General features: G+C 47.9%; 1 protein-coding gene across 8 annotated transcripts in view; it reads left to right on the top strand.

Moving 5' to 3' along the window:
- PGS1 (phosphatidylglycerophosphate synthase 1) overlaps nucleotides 1–18,163 on the top strand; it is a 133,284-nt gene that overhangs the window by 19,098 nt on the left and 96,023 nt on the right. For all 8 annotated transcript variants that reach the window (XR_012648241.1, XM_075014439.1, XM_075014438.1 and 5 more), the window contains 7 exons: nucleotides 958–1,147; nucleotides 2,779–2,856; nucleotides 3,828–3,927; nucleotides 4,608–4,797; nucleotides 5,384–5,562; nucleotides 10,376–10,894; nucleotides 17,754–17,902. Coding sequence is in view for 7 of the 8 variants with exons in the window: in XM_075014433.1 (XP_074870534.1) it covers nucleotides 958–1,147; nucleotides 2,779–2,856; nucleotides 3,828–3,927; nucleotides 4,608–4,797; nucleotides 5,384–5,562; nucleotides 10,376–10,894; nucleotides 17,754–17,902 (1,405 nt within the window). In the remaining variant the exon portion in view is untranslated. The remainder of the gene's footprint in view (nucleotides 1–957; nucleotides 1,148–2,778; nucleotides 2,857–3,827; nucleotides 3,928–4,607; nucleotides 4,798–5,383; nucleotides 5,563–10,375; nucleotides 10,895–17,753; nucleotides 17,903–18,163) is intronic.

Genomic DNA, 18,163 nt, shown 5'->3' with positions numbered 1-18,163 from the left:
TACGTAGAATTCACAGGCTGTGCTAATGGCATCCAATCAACGTGCTGCTATGGTTCAGAGGGAACCATTGGCTCTCAGTCAATGTTGTATGCAATCAGCCTGCACCTCACTTCACGTGGTCTTACTTTATGCATGCGTTGCTTTACTAATGCTGGTGGGAAAAAAACCTACATAAGTGGAAACCAGCAGAATCTGGCAACCCCGTGGGAGGGCTTTGGTAAACAAAATGTGTCATGTGCCACAGGTTGGCCATCACTGAATTAGATCCTGAGCATGTGGGCAAGTCCAACCAGCCAGACCCCTGGGAAAGAATTCTCTATGGTAACTCAGATTCCTCACTGTCAGTGGCCTTTACAGATTCTTGCTGTTTGCAGTCGGTAGTCTCATACAATACCTACCTTAAAATTATCAGCTCATTCTAGAAGATAGTCAGGGTTTGTGTTCCCACTGCTCCCCTTGAAAGGCTGTTCTATAACTTGTTCCTCTGATAGCTGGAAATCTTGGTCTGATTTCAAGCCTCAATTCATTGATGGCCAGTATGTTTGTTCTACATTGGTGTTTAACTTATGCAACTTCTCTTACTTGGTATGAATTCTTCGGAGGTATTTATAGAGAGTAATCATATCTCCCCTCAGCCTTCATTTGGTTTGTCTAAACAAGCCGGGCTCTTTGAGCCTCCTCTCCTAAGGTAGGCTTCTATTCCTCAGACTACCCAGGTAGCCCTTGCGTGCATATGTTCCAGTTTAAATTAATCTTTCTTAAACCTGGGGGACCAGAATTGCAGAAGACATTCCAGATGAGGTCTCACCAGTGCTTTGTAAAACAGCACTGATGCTTCCCCATCTCTGGTGGGAATATCTCCTCTGATGCACCCTTTGCTGATGTACTTGGATGGTGTTGTAGGAAACCAAACTCCATCATACAGAATTCCTTCAGTCTGTCTCTTTCCTTTGCCAGATCATCATGGCTGCTGTTGGCCCCATTGCTCACCCCTGCTGTTCCTCATGTCCCAGCCCTATCATCTTGGTTTTGTCCTGAGGGGGGACACAGGTTCCAGTGGATCAGAAACCTGGCTCCAGAATTTGGGGTCTCCAGCTCTCGCGTCCGAGTGCTCTCGTCCCCCACTGAATTCTATGAGCTGATGAAGGTGAGTTATGTGCTTCCAGCATGTATGGTCTTGAGGTGGTGGTGGCAGTTGTTGAAGTGGCTGGTATCCAGGTTCCAGAATGTCTCTCTTCTCAGACACGCAGCAGGGCTGGTATGAAACTTCCTCATTCAATTTGATTGTTTGGGCCTTGTCACCCTTAATATTGCAGTCCTACATTTCAGAAGTATTCAAGTGCAGGGATGCAGAGTTCTTAAATTACAGTGTTAGGATTGCCTTACCATTGCCTGTCTACCACCGCACAGGCACTGAAGGAACAGCCCAAGGCAAGGATCTGCTGTAGCCAGAGGAGGGCTGCCCCACCCCGACCTTGCCTGGCCTCCAGCATGCTGTGGCAGGGGAGGGATGGCCTGAATCCAGTGCCATTCCCCTGGGCTGAAGGTAGCTGCAGTGGCCCCTCTCCTGGACTTCCCTTGCCAGGGCCATAGCTAGAACCTTACAAATTGGGGCAGAGGTACCTCTCCTGGAGCTGCCACAATGAGGGGACAGACCTTCTTCCCCTGTTGCTCCCCTCCCCAGTCTTGTCTAGGGGAGAGAAGCCTTCTCTCCCTGCGGGGCCTCCCCCGAATAAGTCCAGGCAAGAGATGCCTTCACTTCCTATTTCACACATCCCCTGCCCTGCCATGTGCTGCTGCAAGGAAAGAAGTTGATCACCTTTTTCACCCTAAATCCCTCAACCTGCTTTCACCCAAGAGCCCCTCCGCACCCCCACAGCCTTCACACTTCTGCAGTCCAACCCTCTATCCCAGACCCAGGTCACCTCCCTGATTCAGAACCCCTTAACTCCACCCCCACCAAATTCATGTTGTGTGCACTGTTATAAAGGTGATGCATTGCCCATCGTCTCCTTTTAGGTGCACATTTCAAAATTCATCCCACCGGGGCGGGAGAAATGAGGGAACACTGCTGATAATTTGTAAGATACTGGGGGGCAGGAGTGGCCAGATGAGGGGTACCAATGAATGTCAGTAATCCCTTCAGAAGCTTCCACAGACAGGCCTTCCTTTGTGAAGTCAGTGCTTGAGGAGAACTGCTACTGGCAAATGCTACTTGCAACCTCTGGGGGACAAGTAGGGAAGGCGCAAGCACCAAGAAACGTTGCAGCTCTTTCTCTGGGCAGGATGGAAACTTGAGCTCTTGAAGAGAATGAGACAGGAGTATCAGGCTCCATCAGCCCAAGGAGTGTTGCATGATTGAACCCTGGGGAAGACCTGAACCTTGCCCACTTGGCTAGGAACAAAGCATTAGTAATGGGAAACAAGAGTAAAACTGAGCTGAGGAGGAAAGAGGTGGGGAGATCCAAGATGACTTCTCTTCTGATGGTTTAGTGGGTACAGAGTGCAGCTTTGCCCTCAGTGCCCCATGGTAGTTGCTACAGGAAGCAAGTTACCCACTTTTTCAGAGGCTGCATTGTTTTTCTGCTTGTTGGATGTAAGGGTGCTGAAATTGCTCTATAACCTGTCCCATCAAGAGCCTCTGTGCTTGTTTGTGATTTAAATCTGTGTCTGCCAGGGCTATGAGAGGGATTTGGTGTTCTCTGCAAACCAAGAGCATTTAAGAAATCACAGCTCGGCCTGTGAACTGTACTTGTTTTCCTCCTCCATTGTCCTCAGGATCAGATAGAGGCAGCCAAGCAGAGAGTGGTGGTGGCTTCACTATACCTGGGAACAGGACACTTGGAGCAGGAGCTGGTAAGTGTGGGTGGAAATGGGGAGCTATGAGGGTTTGAAAAATTACCTGCTTGTATAGGTTCCCCACGCATTGACTGTTGCTCTAGCCGGAGCAGGGTATCCACCTGTGCACCTGGACTCACTTTCCCTAGGCTTTTTTCCTCCCACTTGGGAGCCTTTCAGCACGGGGCTTGGTATGCACAAAGGCACTTGGAGGACAGGCTCAGGGAGTGTCAGTTGAGGAGTCCATGTGGGTAATGGTATTGAGAGTTTTTGGCACAGTTCCTGCAGATTTTCTCCTGCTGTGTGGTGGTTTATGCTCTTACCCTAGCACTTGCCTTGAAAAGAGTGAATGAAGTTTCAGTGAGGCCAATGTGGTAGTCCACTGGCTATGGCATGCAGGTGTCAAAATGTGGTCTGTGTGCATACAACTTGTCAGCCAATCATAGTAAGGGAGAGTCAGTGTTCTGCCTCATTGTTTTATCTTCTCCCTGCCTTTTCTCACTGGAAACAAGTCTTCTCTCTGCAAAGAGCTTTGAGTCCTGCAGTCATTCTGTATCTTGGTACACAAACTCCACTGGGAGGATGGGCAGGTGGGTAGATTATCATGGGCATTGATTTATTAGTTTTCTTTGTGGGTATGTAACAGATTTAATATTTGTACACAGGACTCTGCAGCTCATGGGGACAGCTCCCTCCCCTTTTGGATGACAGTGGAAGTCTCTGAGTTAGGAATGAGGTTGGATGACTCTCACTGTGTATAGCTGGAGCTCAGGGGCTTGAGTAATGCTTTGTGTGAAGACAAATATATATTTGTGTATAAAGATCACTGTCCAAAAGAGGTTAGGTATAAATTAGAAAGGTGGATCACTGGAGAAGATTCATAGGGAGGCCTGCAGGCTTTTGCAGAAGCTGGCTCCCTGAGTTATACAAGGGATAGTGTAGGGTTTCATTTACTCTGGGTAACGTGCAGCGTGACTCTTCCCACTCAGGTGGATTGTATCGAAGGAACGCTGGAGAGGTCACTGCAGGCAGGCAGGCCTTCTGACTTCAGAGTTTCCATTCTCCTAGATTTTACAAGGGGATCTCGAGGTAGGTGTTACATGCCTCCTTCCTCCCACCCACTTCAGAGGCTTGTTTAGAGGAAGCAAACTGGATTGGTCTGATGAATTTGTTGTTCTTCACTCTAAAAATAGCTCATCAAACCCCTCGGATTTAAAATCTGCTCTGTTATGAAACCAGCTCTGTTCTGCTGTGAACCACAGTCCATCAAAATACAGTTGCTTTGTATTCCAAGTTACACTTCCAAACAGCAATAGTACTTCAGAAAATAAATGGTGAGAGCATTAAAACCTTGCCCAGGTAAACCCACTAACTCCTTTTCCTGTGTCAGTGGCCTTCACTCCATTTCTCTCTCTTGCTGCTTCCCCTTGTCGAGGAGAGTTGTGTTGGCAGAAGTGGTGATGTAGTAAGCCCTCTCTCCAGCACAGTTACTGTTACATACAGCTAAGTGAAGAAGCCTGAATGTGTCCATCCTGCTAGGAAGTTTATAAAGCCCACTTGCCAGTGGCCTTGGCATGCTGGTTGTATCACAGTAACAGTAATATAGAAGCCCTCTCAAAATGTCAAGCAAGTAAGGCAGCAGATCCTGGGGACGGCAACGTCCACCTGCCAGAGGAAGGAGGTGGAATGTGCCCTCTTGTGGGGTTCTTGGCTAGCAGCTCTGTGACAGAAGTGTGGCTCCCTGTATAACTGTTCCCTCTGTCTCTCAGGCAGGAAGAACTCTCGAACTATGCTACTTCCACTGCTGAGACGGTTTCCAGAGCAAGTCCGTGTGTCCCTCTTCCACACTCCAAGTCTGCGTGGGCTTCTCAAGTTCTTAATCCCTGAGCGTTTCAATGAAACTATTGGGCTGCAGCACATCAAGGTGTACCTCTTTGATAATAACGTGATCCTGAGCGGGTGAGTCCTGCCTCTGTTCCTCCTTCTGCGTACTCTCTCTCTCATTTGGATGGAGAGGGATTCCTGAATCCCAAGCAGTTCTAGAGGGAGGTCCAGTCCAGGACATAGTAAAGAAGCAGCACTAGTAGAGCTGAAAATGCATATTGCTGCCTTGCATCAACATAGGCTGACGACAGCATTGTTTGTTTTCATTTGGAATCTGCGTCTGCTGCTGGAGTGAGCGCTGTGGTGTTGCAACTGTCACAGGACTCGGAGGGAAACCTCTTTGCATCTTGCTTTTGTGGCTCTTTTCCGCCTTAGTGGCACTGGGTTTGAGACCTTCATGGTAAGCTATTTGGAATGGCGATCTTGTTCTGTGTTTGTACAGCGCCTAACATGATGGTGCTAGGTCCATGAACAGGGCTCGTAGGTGCTAGGATAATACAAAAAATAAATACCTGTTGGGGAATATTCTTTAAAACTGCACTGAGGGCATTTTGTATTGTCATTCCTCAGCCATATCCAGGACTGTGCAATGAGAATCGCAAGAAGGATAACGTGGTCGTACGCTTTATCCTGGCATTCTGACCCTCCTCTCCTCCCCTAGTGCAAACTTGAGTGACTCGTACTTCACCAATCGTCAGGACCGCTATGTGTTCCTACAGGACTCTCCTGAGATTGCAGACTTCTTCGCTGAACTAGTGGATGCAATTGGAGATTTGTCACTACAGTTACAGCAAGATGATACAGTCCAAATGATGGCAGGGATGGTGCATCCTTACCAAGGTATGAGAGAGTAACCTTACCTGTCAGATGAAGGTGATGTGGTCCAGGTGAAGAAGGGAGTAATAGTGGGAAGGGATGGGAGAAGGTGGATCTGACTTCAAATACTTTAGGAATCATTGAAGGTTTAATGTTTGTCAGCTGGGAGTGGGGAATCCCCTTCCATCCCACCTGTTGCAGATCAAGATTACTAGGAATTAGGAGCCCGGATCAGCCCAGAGGGCTGTCTTGCCCAGTGTCTTGTCTCTGAGAGCAGCCAGTACTAGTAGCCGCAGAGGTAGGTGTAAGGAACTGTAGAGGTGGTCATAGAATAACCCACCTGTAGGGTGCACTTCTTAACCCCACTAGCTAGAAGTTGATCCAGTTCCTGAAGCAAGAGGCTAGTACTCTTTCCAAGATGTTTATCTATATTAAAGTAATTCCCTCTAAATATCTTGAGGGGTGTATGCAGGCCTATCGCTAGTGGGGCATGGGGCTCAGACAGTGCAGGACCTGGGACAACTCTCCTGCCACAGGCCTCAACTCCTCTCTCTCTGTCTCACCCCTACCCTGCCCCCACTCCACTCCTTCCCCCAGGTCTCACCCCCTTCCTTCCAGTCCCCTTAGTGACACGAGATGGGAGATTACTGGGCCCCAGATAATCCTTCAGGCTGCTGCAGGGCTCCTAACAGTGTGGCGCCTGGGCTGTCTGGCACCTTCCTAGGTACAGGATGGCTCTGGGTGTATGACTCAGTCTGCTTTCAGTGGATGGCATTCTTGGCTTTCAGATAAGTACCCTGTAGAAAGGAGGCCTGACCCCTATGGTGAGGAATGGGCAGACAGCAGGGGAGAATGTTTCAGATAACATGTGGTACTCTGGTAACAGGGTGTGTGTGTGTGTGTGTGTGTGTAGAAGTTTATGCTGTGGGCAGGATATGTATTACATAGTGTGTTGTGTAGAACCTTGGACTCTGTGTCTTATGGAAGCAGTACTAAGAACTTGTACAAGGTTCTCCGGACTAATGCAGGCTTCCATGAGGAAACCTAATTGAAGAACTGCCAACTAGCAAAGCTGCTTCCTGGCAGCAGAGTGGCTTAAATTTCAGTAGCATTCTGATGTGGTGCTTTTCAGAGCCATATGTAATAAGAATAGGTTTATCCCAGTGATCAGTGAAAACCCTCCTGGAGGCTGAACTTGTGTGGGATAATCTGGAGACAAGCATGTCTGAAAGAGCCCAGCCCTTCTCAGGTTTGAGCTGGGACATTCTTTTTTGGGGGTAGCATACAAATTTTTGTTTGCTGTGTCTAACCAGATAAATGGCCTTTTACAGTAAGACTCTTTATTGTGTTTATCATTCACATGCTTCACAGACCGCTTAGAGTTGCCTAGACACAGCTCTTCCACACTTGGAATTCTTGCTTCCAGTGGATATAGATTGCTTCAGAAGCTGAGCTAGTTTGTGTCAGTCCTTTCTAGTTGTTTGGAGCAGGTGCACACCCTTGTAAACCTGTCAGTTTTCATCAGCTTGTTTTACAGCCTCGGAGTCTGGGACTAATCTTTAAGCCCAAGGGCTTGCCTTCTCTAACCTGGAGATCAGGGCGTGGGACTGTAATATGACAGGGTTTCTGGGCACAGCTAGAGAAATCAATCTAGGGTATCTTTGCTTAAAACCAGGCCATTTACAGCCCCAGGCTGGGATTTCCTTCTCGCTAAGGCAAACCCAATCAGCCACAAATGTACCTCTGCCACCCCCCTGGCCAGCCAGAAGCCATACAAGCAAACCCACAGACTTCCCAGCTGCTGTACCAGCCCAGACCAGTAACCCCAAACTAAGGTGGGCAGTTATTGAACCTATTTCACCAACTCCACACAGATTCCTTCTGGCCCCAAAGTGTCCAGCCACAGTCCCTGGTCAATATGTACTTGGATCTTACCCAAAACCACATGCTTACCAATCCTTCAGATCTAAACATCTAAAGGCTTATTAACAAGAAAGAAAGAAAACATGGTTAGAGAGAAAAATGGTTAAAGTGATACTTTACATACGGCTTCACATAACAACTATTGATGCAGCCAGTGGTGTTATCTGCTGATTCTTGAGAGACTCTGAAAGTCCATCTCATGAGGGGTAAAATCCCAGGTTACATAGTTTTAATTACTGGAGAACTGTAGGTCTGGCCAGCTGGGTTCAGCATTCTGGAACATTGATCCTTGAAACCTGATCAAAGAACCAAGATCAAGTCCAAGATGGACACTGCTAGGTCCACTTCATGGTTCTCATTTGTATTCAGGGACAAAGCCCTTTCTCCTTCCCATCAGGCACTAGAGAGTCTGCCCCACTTCACCCAGGTAGTTTGTCATGGCAAACCACCATTGGATGAATCCTTGGAGACTGTCTCAAATCCCTGAGATGCTGTGTTCCCTTGTCTCAGTCAAGTACCCTGGCTGGAGAGCCTCCCATTGTGTAACCTTGGCTCTGAACACCTTTATAGATTTTAGCTCTGTAACTCTCTTAACTCTACTTACAAACGTGAGACAGGCATATCAGTAGCATACACAGACTCAGGGCGTCCTCAGCTTTCATTAGACACCTCCCTCCTCCCTCCCCAAACACTGGGGCCCATAGATACAAGAGACACACAAAACGGCTTCCCTATCCAATATAAAGTTCTGTCACATGACAGGGGCATCGATCTTCTGGGGTTTGATTTAACAGGTCTAGTAAGGATCTGCTAAATCGACTGCTGATGGTGACCCTGTCTACCTCGATACTTCACTGGGTGGCAAGGAGTAAGAATACCCCCACTGACCTCCTGTAGTGGGGATGCAGCAGAAATGCGCCCTAAGGTATGTCGCTATTCTCGTAGCTGGAGCTGTGTATCCTTAGTTCAACTTTCTCTGGTACTATAGACCTAAACATTCTTCGGTGGGTAGATAGTATTAAAGGGCTGTACTAAATGTTCTGTGTCACTCCAAGGGGGCTGGTAGCAAAGGATACTTTCAGCTCATCCTGCCCACTGTGACTTGGAAGGTAGGACAAACCTGCCAAAGGAGGATCAAAAAGAAAACCCCTCTTGAACAAAGGAGGAGTATCTCCTTACTGTGTAGCTCCCTGTTATCTTCCAGAATGTGGGTTCTGTCCCCAAAAATGTCAAAATTCAGCATATTTTATTTGTCAGAATAATGCAGTATAATCCTACCAGTTTGTTTGTTTTGATGATTTATTAAAGTTACAATACAGAAAAAAGTCATTAAGTATTCAGCATTTTCTAAACAAATCAACATTTAAGTTACTAAGCCTCGGTAACTAATACCCTTTGTTCCAGTGATAATCCTGGATTTTCATTTAAATTACATTACAGAACATCATAGAGGGAGATAAAAATACCTCGCACTTTCACACACAAGTCAGTCCATTTTGCTAACCGTTGTCCCAGACCTGGCGGGGTGCTCTGGGAAGTACTTGGTTTTGATGTCCTTACGTTTTATTGACTGCTTGGTAAATGTTTTATTTGCCCTCAGTCTTTTTGTTTTAATGGGTAAGTAAAAAAAAATCCTGAACTATAACCTCATCCCATTGTGTCACTTTGGCACAGGGGAGAAAGGTGAAAAGGCACAAGATCTTTCTGAGAATTTCCTTACTGTCATTTATCCTGAGCTGCCTTTAAATCACTCTGGCAATGTGAGGGCTTTAAAACTGTCACAGGTTTTCTGCTCGGGATCTAACTGGTGCTGGACAAGTAAATTTGTCGGACCATGAGAGGTCAATATTTTCTAGCACGTTGTCAACACTTCCATTGCTTACTGGGCCCTTAGAAGACATTTAAGGTAAATAACAGCACGGAACACTGAGAGCCAGGACTGGTGGCTGTAAACCAACTTTATGGGACCCTGGGAAACTTGGCCATACCCATGATAAGTGGTCGTCCAGCTAACTAAAATCATGCTGGATTATGGAGTTTACCAGATGAGAGTTCCAGATTAGAGAGGTTGAACCTGTACACAGGTTTCAGAAGTAGCCCAGTTAGTCTGCTCAGCCATAACAACTAGGAGTCCCATGGCACTTTCAAGACTAACAATTTGATTATGGCATAAGCTTTTATAAGTTGCAACTCTGCTTCATCAGATGCATGAAATGAAGGAAAAGGAAACAGTAGGGATAGGGAGATCAGAGTGTTACATCAGAGCTTCAGACCCTTTCTGATGGTGTCAAATTTGCATAACAATCCGAGCTCAGCAGTTTCGGTTGTAGCCTGTTTTTGAAATTCTTTTGTCTAACGGAAACTTTCAGGTCTGTAACTGTGTGCCCAGGGAGGTTAGAATGTTCTTCCACTGTTATTTGGATGTTACTATTCTTAATGTCTGATTTGTGCCCATGTTCCACAGCAGAAACACAAACCCAACAAACCCAGTTTTCAGCTCTGTCCACACATCTATCCTAGTAACACCATCACAGGACCTAGCCACATCAGCCATCCCATTAAAGGCTCAATCACCTGCACGTCTGGTAATGTGGTATATGCCAGCAATACCCCCTGCCATGTAGACTGGACAAATTGGACTGTCTGTGCAAAAGAATAAGTGGACACAAATTGGATGTCAAGAATGGTAACAAAATGCAAGATGACCGAGCATTGTTATATCAACTACAGTTAGGTAATTACATTGTAAAAGCGGCCTGACTGGTTAATAATGTAGATTGGTTAATAAGAAATCACACTGCTTTAATGTTGCATGCTGCAAAAAGCCTCAGTAGACACATTCAAGAGCCTCTGGCAGCTCCCCAAGTATCCCTGCTCTGTAGTCTATAAGATATTCCTTCTTGTTGTTATTCAGGGGACAAGATGGCATACTGCGAAGTGGCAAACAGGAGAGTCATGGAAGTGATCAGCTCTGCTAGGGCACGACAAGAATGCCTCCGCACACAGACTTTCCATGGAAGGAGGTTAGAAGGGGATCCGTTATTGCCCCAGCAAGACCCTAAACCAGAACCAGATACCTGGATTTATCCACTTGTTCAAATGAAACCCTTTGGGATTCAAATAGATGAGATGGTCACAGAGACTTTGCTGACAGAAGCAGAACAAGGTGCCAGAATATACCTCACTACTGGCTACTTTAACCTCACGCAACCCTACATGGATCTTGTTCTGGGCACCAAGGCTGACTATCAGATTCTACTGGCCTCACCTGAGGTGAACGGGTTCTTTGGTGCCAAAGGGGTGGCAGGTGCCATTCCTTCTGCTTATGTTTACATTGAACATCAGTTTTACAGTGCGCTTTGCTGCCTTGGCCAGCAAGGTCGGGTCCGACTGCTGGAGTACATCAGGAACGGATGGACATTCCATGCTAAAGGTGAGACAGCCTGTCCTCAGGCAGCCTTCTGTAGAAGGATTGAAGGTTAGCATAGTTACAGAGTATGAAGTTAGAAAGAAGCTGCCTGGGGACTTCATCCAATCCTAAGCCCTTCATTCCTGTCACCACATGCTATTCACAAACCAAGTGCAAACCTGAAAATCAGAAAGATGGGGGGGCTGAGGATGGAAATCGATCTTTCATCTTGTCCAGTCTAGTCCCACGTCCATAGTGACTAGAAGCAATTACTATTGGCAAGTCAAGGATGGGCTGAGCTCCCTACTCCCAAAACTGGCCTCTTCCTAGGGTAGAGGAATCATGGTGTTGTGCGCTGTAATAAGTTGCAAAATTACTTTTCCTCTCACAGTCATGTGGGTGGGAGTGAGAGGGAATGGTTTAGACTACACTTGGTGGGGGAGAAGAGGAGGCATCTGGTTCCACTCATGACAGTGGTAGCAGTTCTGATTCATAGTTTCTCAGTTTCCTGTTGCATTGATCTAACCCATTTACAGAACAGGAAGTGATGCAGTAAATCCTGTTGTAAGGATGCAAAAGGGATTAGAGTGCAGGAAATTGGCAGGATTTTCGGTGGAAACAAAAGCTGCAGTGAGCCAGCAATGGCACTGATGTTCTGGCTTATCTGGGCCGTGTAGGAATGGGTTCCTGACCATCTTTACAAACCTAATGGAGAGCTGGGGATACATAGGAGCATGTATATGAGAGTTCAGCGCTCAGGGCATAGTAGGGCAGAATAGGTAGAGATGAGTGGACGACAACATATGTGACCTGTTAAAAGGAATACATGAAAGATTGCTACCACAGAGCCCCTCCTAGGAAGCATGTGCCAACCTATGTGGCCTCAGAGCCTTTCTGAGCAGTATGTGGTAGCTGCAGGCATGCCCACGTCCATAGGTCCAGCACTGCCCACGTCCATAGGTCCAGCACTGCCCAGATTGGGGCATAAATTCCCTACTTCAGCTCCTCTGTAGTCTCTTGCCAGCGCTGTGAGACTCAGTACTTCCCTGCTCTGTAAGTAGTTGTACACATAAATCGTTTGCAATTCATTAGGGTTTCCTAATGGAAACCTGTTTAATTGCTGTAATTTTCATACATAAGGCTGCTGTGTGTGAAGCTGAGCTTACACCTTTACAAAATGTTTCTTTCTCTCTGGATTTTTGTACTGCCCCATCCCATAGCATTTGACCTCCTCACAAACATTCATAGCTTAACCTTGCAGCATCCTGTGACGTAGGGATGTATTAGCCCCATCTTGGACATGGGGAATACTGGCCCTGAGAGATTAAGCCACAATCATGCAGGAAAGGTTTGATATTCCTCTGTTCCATTCCCTGGTTCCACTCAGATCTGCTGATGGCTTTCAACCAGTCCACAGCATCCCCTGCTATTCCATGCCTCCTAAATAGAGCTGGCAGTTTTGTCAGGTTATGGGGAGGGACAGTCTCCTCTCCAGACAATGCCAGGGTCATTGCATGTAAGAGCTAGTCCATTGTTAATACCGAGGGGCATGCTCATTAGAGCTGCGTCTACACGTGCACGCTACTTCGAAGTAGCGGCAGTAACTTCGAAATAGCGCCCGTCACGTCTACACGTGTTGGGCGCTATTTCGAAGTTGAAATCGACGTTAGGTGGCGAGACGTCGAAGTCGCTAACCCCATGAGGGGATGGGAATAGCGCCCTACTTCGACGTTCAACATCGAAGTAGGGACGTGTAGACGATCCGCGTCCCGCAACATCGAAATAGCGGGGTCCTCCATGGCGGCCATCAGCTGGGGGGTTGAGAGATCCTCTCTCTCCAGCCCTTGCGGGGCTCTGTGGTCACCGTGGGCAGCAGCCCTTAGCCCAGGGCTTCTGGCTGCTGCTGCTGCAGCTGGGGGTCCGTGCTGCATATACAGGGTCTGCAACTAGTTGTTGGCTCTGTGTATCTTGCACTGTTTAATGAAAGTGTGTCTGGGAGGGGCCCTTTAAGGGAGCGACTTGCTGTTGAGTCCGCCCCGTGACCCTGTCTGCAGCTGTGCCTGGCTCCCTTATTTCGATGTGTGCTACTTTGCCGTGTAGACGTTCCCTCGCTGTGCCTATTTCGATGTTGGGCTGAGCAACGTCGAAGTTGAACATCGACGTTGCCAGCCCTGGAGGACGTGTAGACGTTATTCATCGAAATAGCCTATTTCGATGTCGCAACATCGAAATAAGCTATTTCGAAGTTGGGTGCACGTGTAGACGTAGCCTAGGTGATCAAGTCCAGCCCCCTGCCCAAAGTAGGACCAACTCCAACTAAATCATAAATCCATTTTAGAACACTGCAAGGGTGCAGCTAGTCCTTTAAGCCAGAAATGGAGCATGTCTGGCTATCTGAAGACTGTAGCTGTTAATGACTGTGGAACGGCAACTGTCCGCCCCGGTTCCTGCAGAGTTGCTGGGAAGAGGGTTCAGAGGTGTTGGGAGAGGAAGCTGCTGACTAATGCTTTCTTTTGACTGAAAAGTGTTTTTCCATATCTGTGCTGCCAGTGTTGGGAGTATTAATGGAGACAGGCTGCAGACCTTTCTGTGCCCAGGTCCTCTAACCTGTGTGTGCAATACCTGTGCCACAGATTATGCTACTTCCTGTACGCACAGGAAAATGTTTACCAATGGGCCTAGAGTATATAGAGCCAGTCCTAAGAACTTGGCCCTGCTTAACTAGGAAGGTGTTTTGGTTTCAAAGAATTACATGCTAAGTTGTCTGTAGGGTACTCGTGCTTCTCGACTATGTTAAATTTGTGCATGGGATTTCCCCAAGGCAGGCATAGACTGAGGTGGAAAGGATCACATTGCCTTTCAAAGGAACCTGAATGTACCTGGGGAGCTGTTCCTTACCCTTTGGGATTTCCTTTCTCAGAGAGAATCCAAAGCTTTCCATATACACATGAGTTAGAGGCTGGTTTGTTGCCTTAGCGTCTGTGCAGGAGCAAAGGAATCTCCAGAGCTTCAGCAGAATCAGTGCTGGGAAAGCTGTGAACCTGAAGAAATGTGGTGTGTTGATCTCGTTTTCCCTTCTGAGTGCTAGAAGGGCCATCTGCGGTCCCTATTTCTGACATGTAGCTCTTTGGATGATAACGAGAAGTCCTATGGCACCTTACAGACTAACAGATATTTTGGAGTGTAAGCTTTTATTGGCAAATGCCTGCTTCATCAGAGGCTCCAAAATATCTGTTAGTCTATAAGGTGCCACTGAGCTTCTCATTGTTTTTGTGGATACAAACTAACATGACTATCCCTCTGATCTTCGGATAATATATGGTTCAGCTGCCTAGGATCACAGGAGAGGCTTAGGTCTTAGAATGGGCTGAAAGAGGGGGATGGAGGCAGGAGAGGACTTCAGAGACAGAGTTTGAAATACCAGGTTTAGAGGTGGGCTCTTGCAACAGCGTGCAGGATCCAACCCGATTCTCCCTGCTTCTCTGCAGGAGCAGTGCGTTTTCTCCCTTTGTTGGCCATCAGCGAAAGGCACCCTTTAACCTCCCATAGGGTCTGGCTCTTCTGTGCTACTGCAGTTTGGCAGAGCAAGGCCCAGTTAAACACTTGGTGTCCTTAGGGACAGTCACGCACAAGCTTTCCCACTGCTGCTGTGATCAAACTTGCCCTGAATAAGTACGGTTGTATCTTGTGCAGTTGTAATGCCAATCTGGATGGAAATGTTACTTCTTTATAGGACTGTCTTTATGATTTTTGGTGCCCTATGCAACTGAGCTCCTGCACCCTCCAGCCCCTGTGGGGTGTGGGTGCGACCGGGGGTGGGGGGCAAGCCATGAAGCAGCGCTGTGCCCTGGGGCGTGGGGGAAGGCAGAGGGGCACCAGCTGGCTGGAGCTGTGGGCTGGCAGGTGGGTGGGACTGGAGGATTGAGGTGGGGAGACCAGGGTCTGGTGGCCTGGGAGGTGGCACAGGGATGGGGTGGAGGCCAGGGAATTGGGGCTGGCAGTGACTAGTGGTGGCCCCAGGCATACGCAGCACAGGACATTACTAAATGTGGAGCACCACTGGTGTCCCAAATTAGTGGTGCCTGTGCAGCTGCATATGCCTAAGGGCAGTGCTGGTTTTGTACCTGTGGAGACTTCCAGGACTGTCTGAGGATCTGTGGTGGTTCCTGCTGCAATGCCCTCGGGGCTATTCTTGTTAGCAGCCATGTTCTTTAAGATTAAGGGCTCTTCCTTGCCCATATCAGGTGCCAGGTGGGTGTCCTTGGGGACCCAGATGAAGGTGCTTTATTAGCACCAAATGAGGATTAAGAAACCCTGGTTTTCCCCTCCTGAGTCATTGTGTGAGCAAACTCCTCCTGACACCTCCCAAAGCCTGGGCTCCACCAGGGCATGCAGGTCTCCCTCCATTGGCTACATGAGATGAGGGAGGAAACGAAATTCTCCCATTAGTCACTATACCGGTTTGACAGTGGGTTCCTACCATCCCGTTCCTGCCTTTGCCCCAGCTCCAGATTCCATATCTGCTGTTACCAACCTGTCCCTGTCTGAGAATCTGCTCTGACTAAATCAACAGGGGTTGTGGGAAGTGCTGGTTCTCTGCACAGCTCCTTTTTTCCTTTAGGGATTTCAGGGGTGCCCTGTGTACACAGTGTCCAGAAATTTCGAGCAGTCCTGGGGGTGGGAGGCAGCCTCTCTTTGGGCTGTGGAATGGGCAGTTCCCATTCTTGAAGTGGAAGGTGTAACTGAAAGTGGCACGGGGGAGGCTGCTGGCTTTGTGGTGCTGTGGGGGAGGAGAGCGTGTTACAGGAACAGGCGGTGAATCGGCAGCCTCTTACTCAAGGCATTCTTGGAAGTGCTTTTGGTCTGAATTAGGAAACCTTCATCTATTCAGGGACTAGGTGGTTTTTATTCTATAGCTTCTCTGCTGTGTTCTTTGTGTGACTTGTGGGCTGGGAAAATGCATTTGCTGTTAGGGACACACCTAGGACTTGTGTACCCTGTTTTGCTGAGACCAGGCAGCCCCCCTATATCAGCTCCTGTTCAGTGAGTGGTCTGTGTGGCTTCCTTCAGACAGAGTATAACCTGTCCCAGCAGCAGCCTCTTCCACCCTCCTCTTCACACATAGGAGAACCTCCTGGCTACTGCATCTACTGGCCCTGGGCTTGTGATCTCTCTCTTTCTCCCTGGTTGCATGACACCAGGCCCTAATTCCTTTCATATGTGGCAGAGTGTGGGTTTCTCTGGGGCTGTAGGGTATGGGTCTCGTGGAAGAATGGAGAGGTACTCTCCACTATCTTTGTTTGGGGACCAGGAATCCCAGTAGGTTGGATTGTGCTGTGCTATAAATATGAACAGTTTGAATTTGCATTGTCTTGATGCTCATGGGAGCAAGAGGGTGTGATCATTTGTATATGTCCTATTGGTAACAATTGTGTAGGAATTCATGGGCCAGAGCCAGCCAATGCCATTGTTCAGTCTTCAGGATGCTATCTCTTGTCGACTGTGTTCTTAGGACTGGGTAATGTGAGTTACCAGCTCTTGGTCCAAGGGGTTTTTTAGAGCTAGTCTCCAGGATGAAGGGGTACACTGGGTTTGTGCCCCTGCAATGGTATGGTTTTTAACTTTGCTTGGGTGGAGTGGGTCTGAAAGCCATTAAAAGCTGTAGGGAAAAGGCTAGGCTGTCTGCAGCATGCACTGATCCCATTCAAAATTTGTGGAGAACTCAAAGTTGCAGAACTTCCCAACCACAACAGGCAGGGGAAAGTATGGGAGTAAAAGTGCTGTGCTGAAGATGTGAGGGTGTTTTGTTCCTTAAACACCAAGGCTTCGAGAAACTCGAGAGCCAGCTCACCACAGTGCACAGTGTTCATGTTCTGAGCCTGTTTATCCTGCACTCGCAAGCTGTGTGTGGTGAGAGAGAGCACGTGTGTGAGTGAGTTGCTCACTCCTTCCTGTACTAAGGGAAAACTGATGTGTAAAAATGCTGCTGAGCCGAGATCTAGCATATTGTGTGCTCCTGCTGTTGCCAGTGGAGTGGGCCTTTGGCTCCACGCAGGGAGGGGCAGCTCATTGGTACACATGGGGGGCGGGGGGGGATGGGATGGCACAGAATGTCACAGTGGTAATGCAAAGTGCACAGTCCACTGTTTGAAGAGGGCAGATCTGCTAACATGGTGGTGATGTGGGGCATGGGGGACAATGCTAAGAGGAATTGTTTTATAGCTGGACAAGTTTTGGGGTTGCATGTTACTGTGCAGATGTGATCTTTCTAGGGGAGCACTGAAATACTCATGTTTCCAGAATATTGCTCTGTGTTGTGGGGAGCGGGGCAGGAGAATGGAAACTGAGTCAGGATTGCTGTACAGATCTGCATGGCCCAGGGGATGAAGAATTCTTTTTCCAGTCACTGGAGAGAGCCTGGACACATTTCTCCAAGGTCTTTCCTGTGTGGCCTTTGCTTTACTAGCCATTTAGGATTATATCTGGAGTCTTCACTGTTGGAGCTGCTGGGTGCAATTTATTGGGCTTTAAAAATGAAGGTTATGCTTGGGAAAGTTACTGATGAGATCTACCCCAGGATGTCAAAACCACTGTGTCCTCAGGAGCACACATAGTAACAAGCAGAGAAAGCCAGAGACAGGCACAGCAAAGGGTCATACAGGGAGGGCTGGGCTGGGCTGGACTCAGCAAGGCATGCTAAGCAGCCTATAAGGAAGTGTTTCTGTTTCCTGACAGCTTGCTTTGTGCCATGACCACTCACAGTTCCTGTAACTCTGAGAAAGCATTTGAAAGAAATGAAAATATTTCAATAAGAGCAATTGTTGAAGGCTACTGTGGTCACTTCCTTTGTCTGCCATATTTCCTTTCCCCGCTTTTCCTGCAGGCCTCTGGCTGTACCTGGCTGGAAGCAGTCTGCCCTGCCTGACTCTGATTGGCTCTCCTAATTTTGGGTACAGGTCGGTTCATCGGGACCTCGAAGCACAGGTTGCCATAGTGACAGAAAATCATGACCTGCAGCTGCAGCTCCATCAGGTTGGTGGCAAATGGGAAGTGGTTTCCTGGGCTGGGGAAGGATTGATGGGATGATTGCTTTAATAGCTAAATGTTTTTAGAACTTAAAACTTTCCCCAGCATATGAGAGCTTGAGGAGCGGTCAGTTAAGAATCTATTGGTGAGCTCTTGCTAGGAACTAGAGGCATTAATGAGAGCAGATGGTCGTCCCCAGTGAGCTCTTCAGTGATGGGAACAATTAGGCCCTGGAGACTAACTAAACCCAGATGAGCTTTTCAGAGT

The sequence above is a fragment of the Carettochelys insculpta genome, chromosome 20 (genome assembly GCF_033958435.1).
Source record: "Carettochelys insculpta isolate YL-2023 chromosome 20, ASM3395843v1, whole genome shotgun sequence".
NCBI lineage: Eukaryota > Metazoa > Chordata > Testudines > Carettochelyidae > Carettochelys > Carettochelys insculpta.
This window is presented reverse-complemented; position numbering and strand designations above follow the sequence as displayed.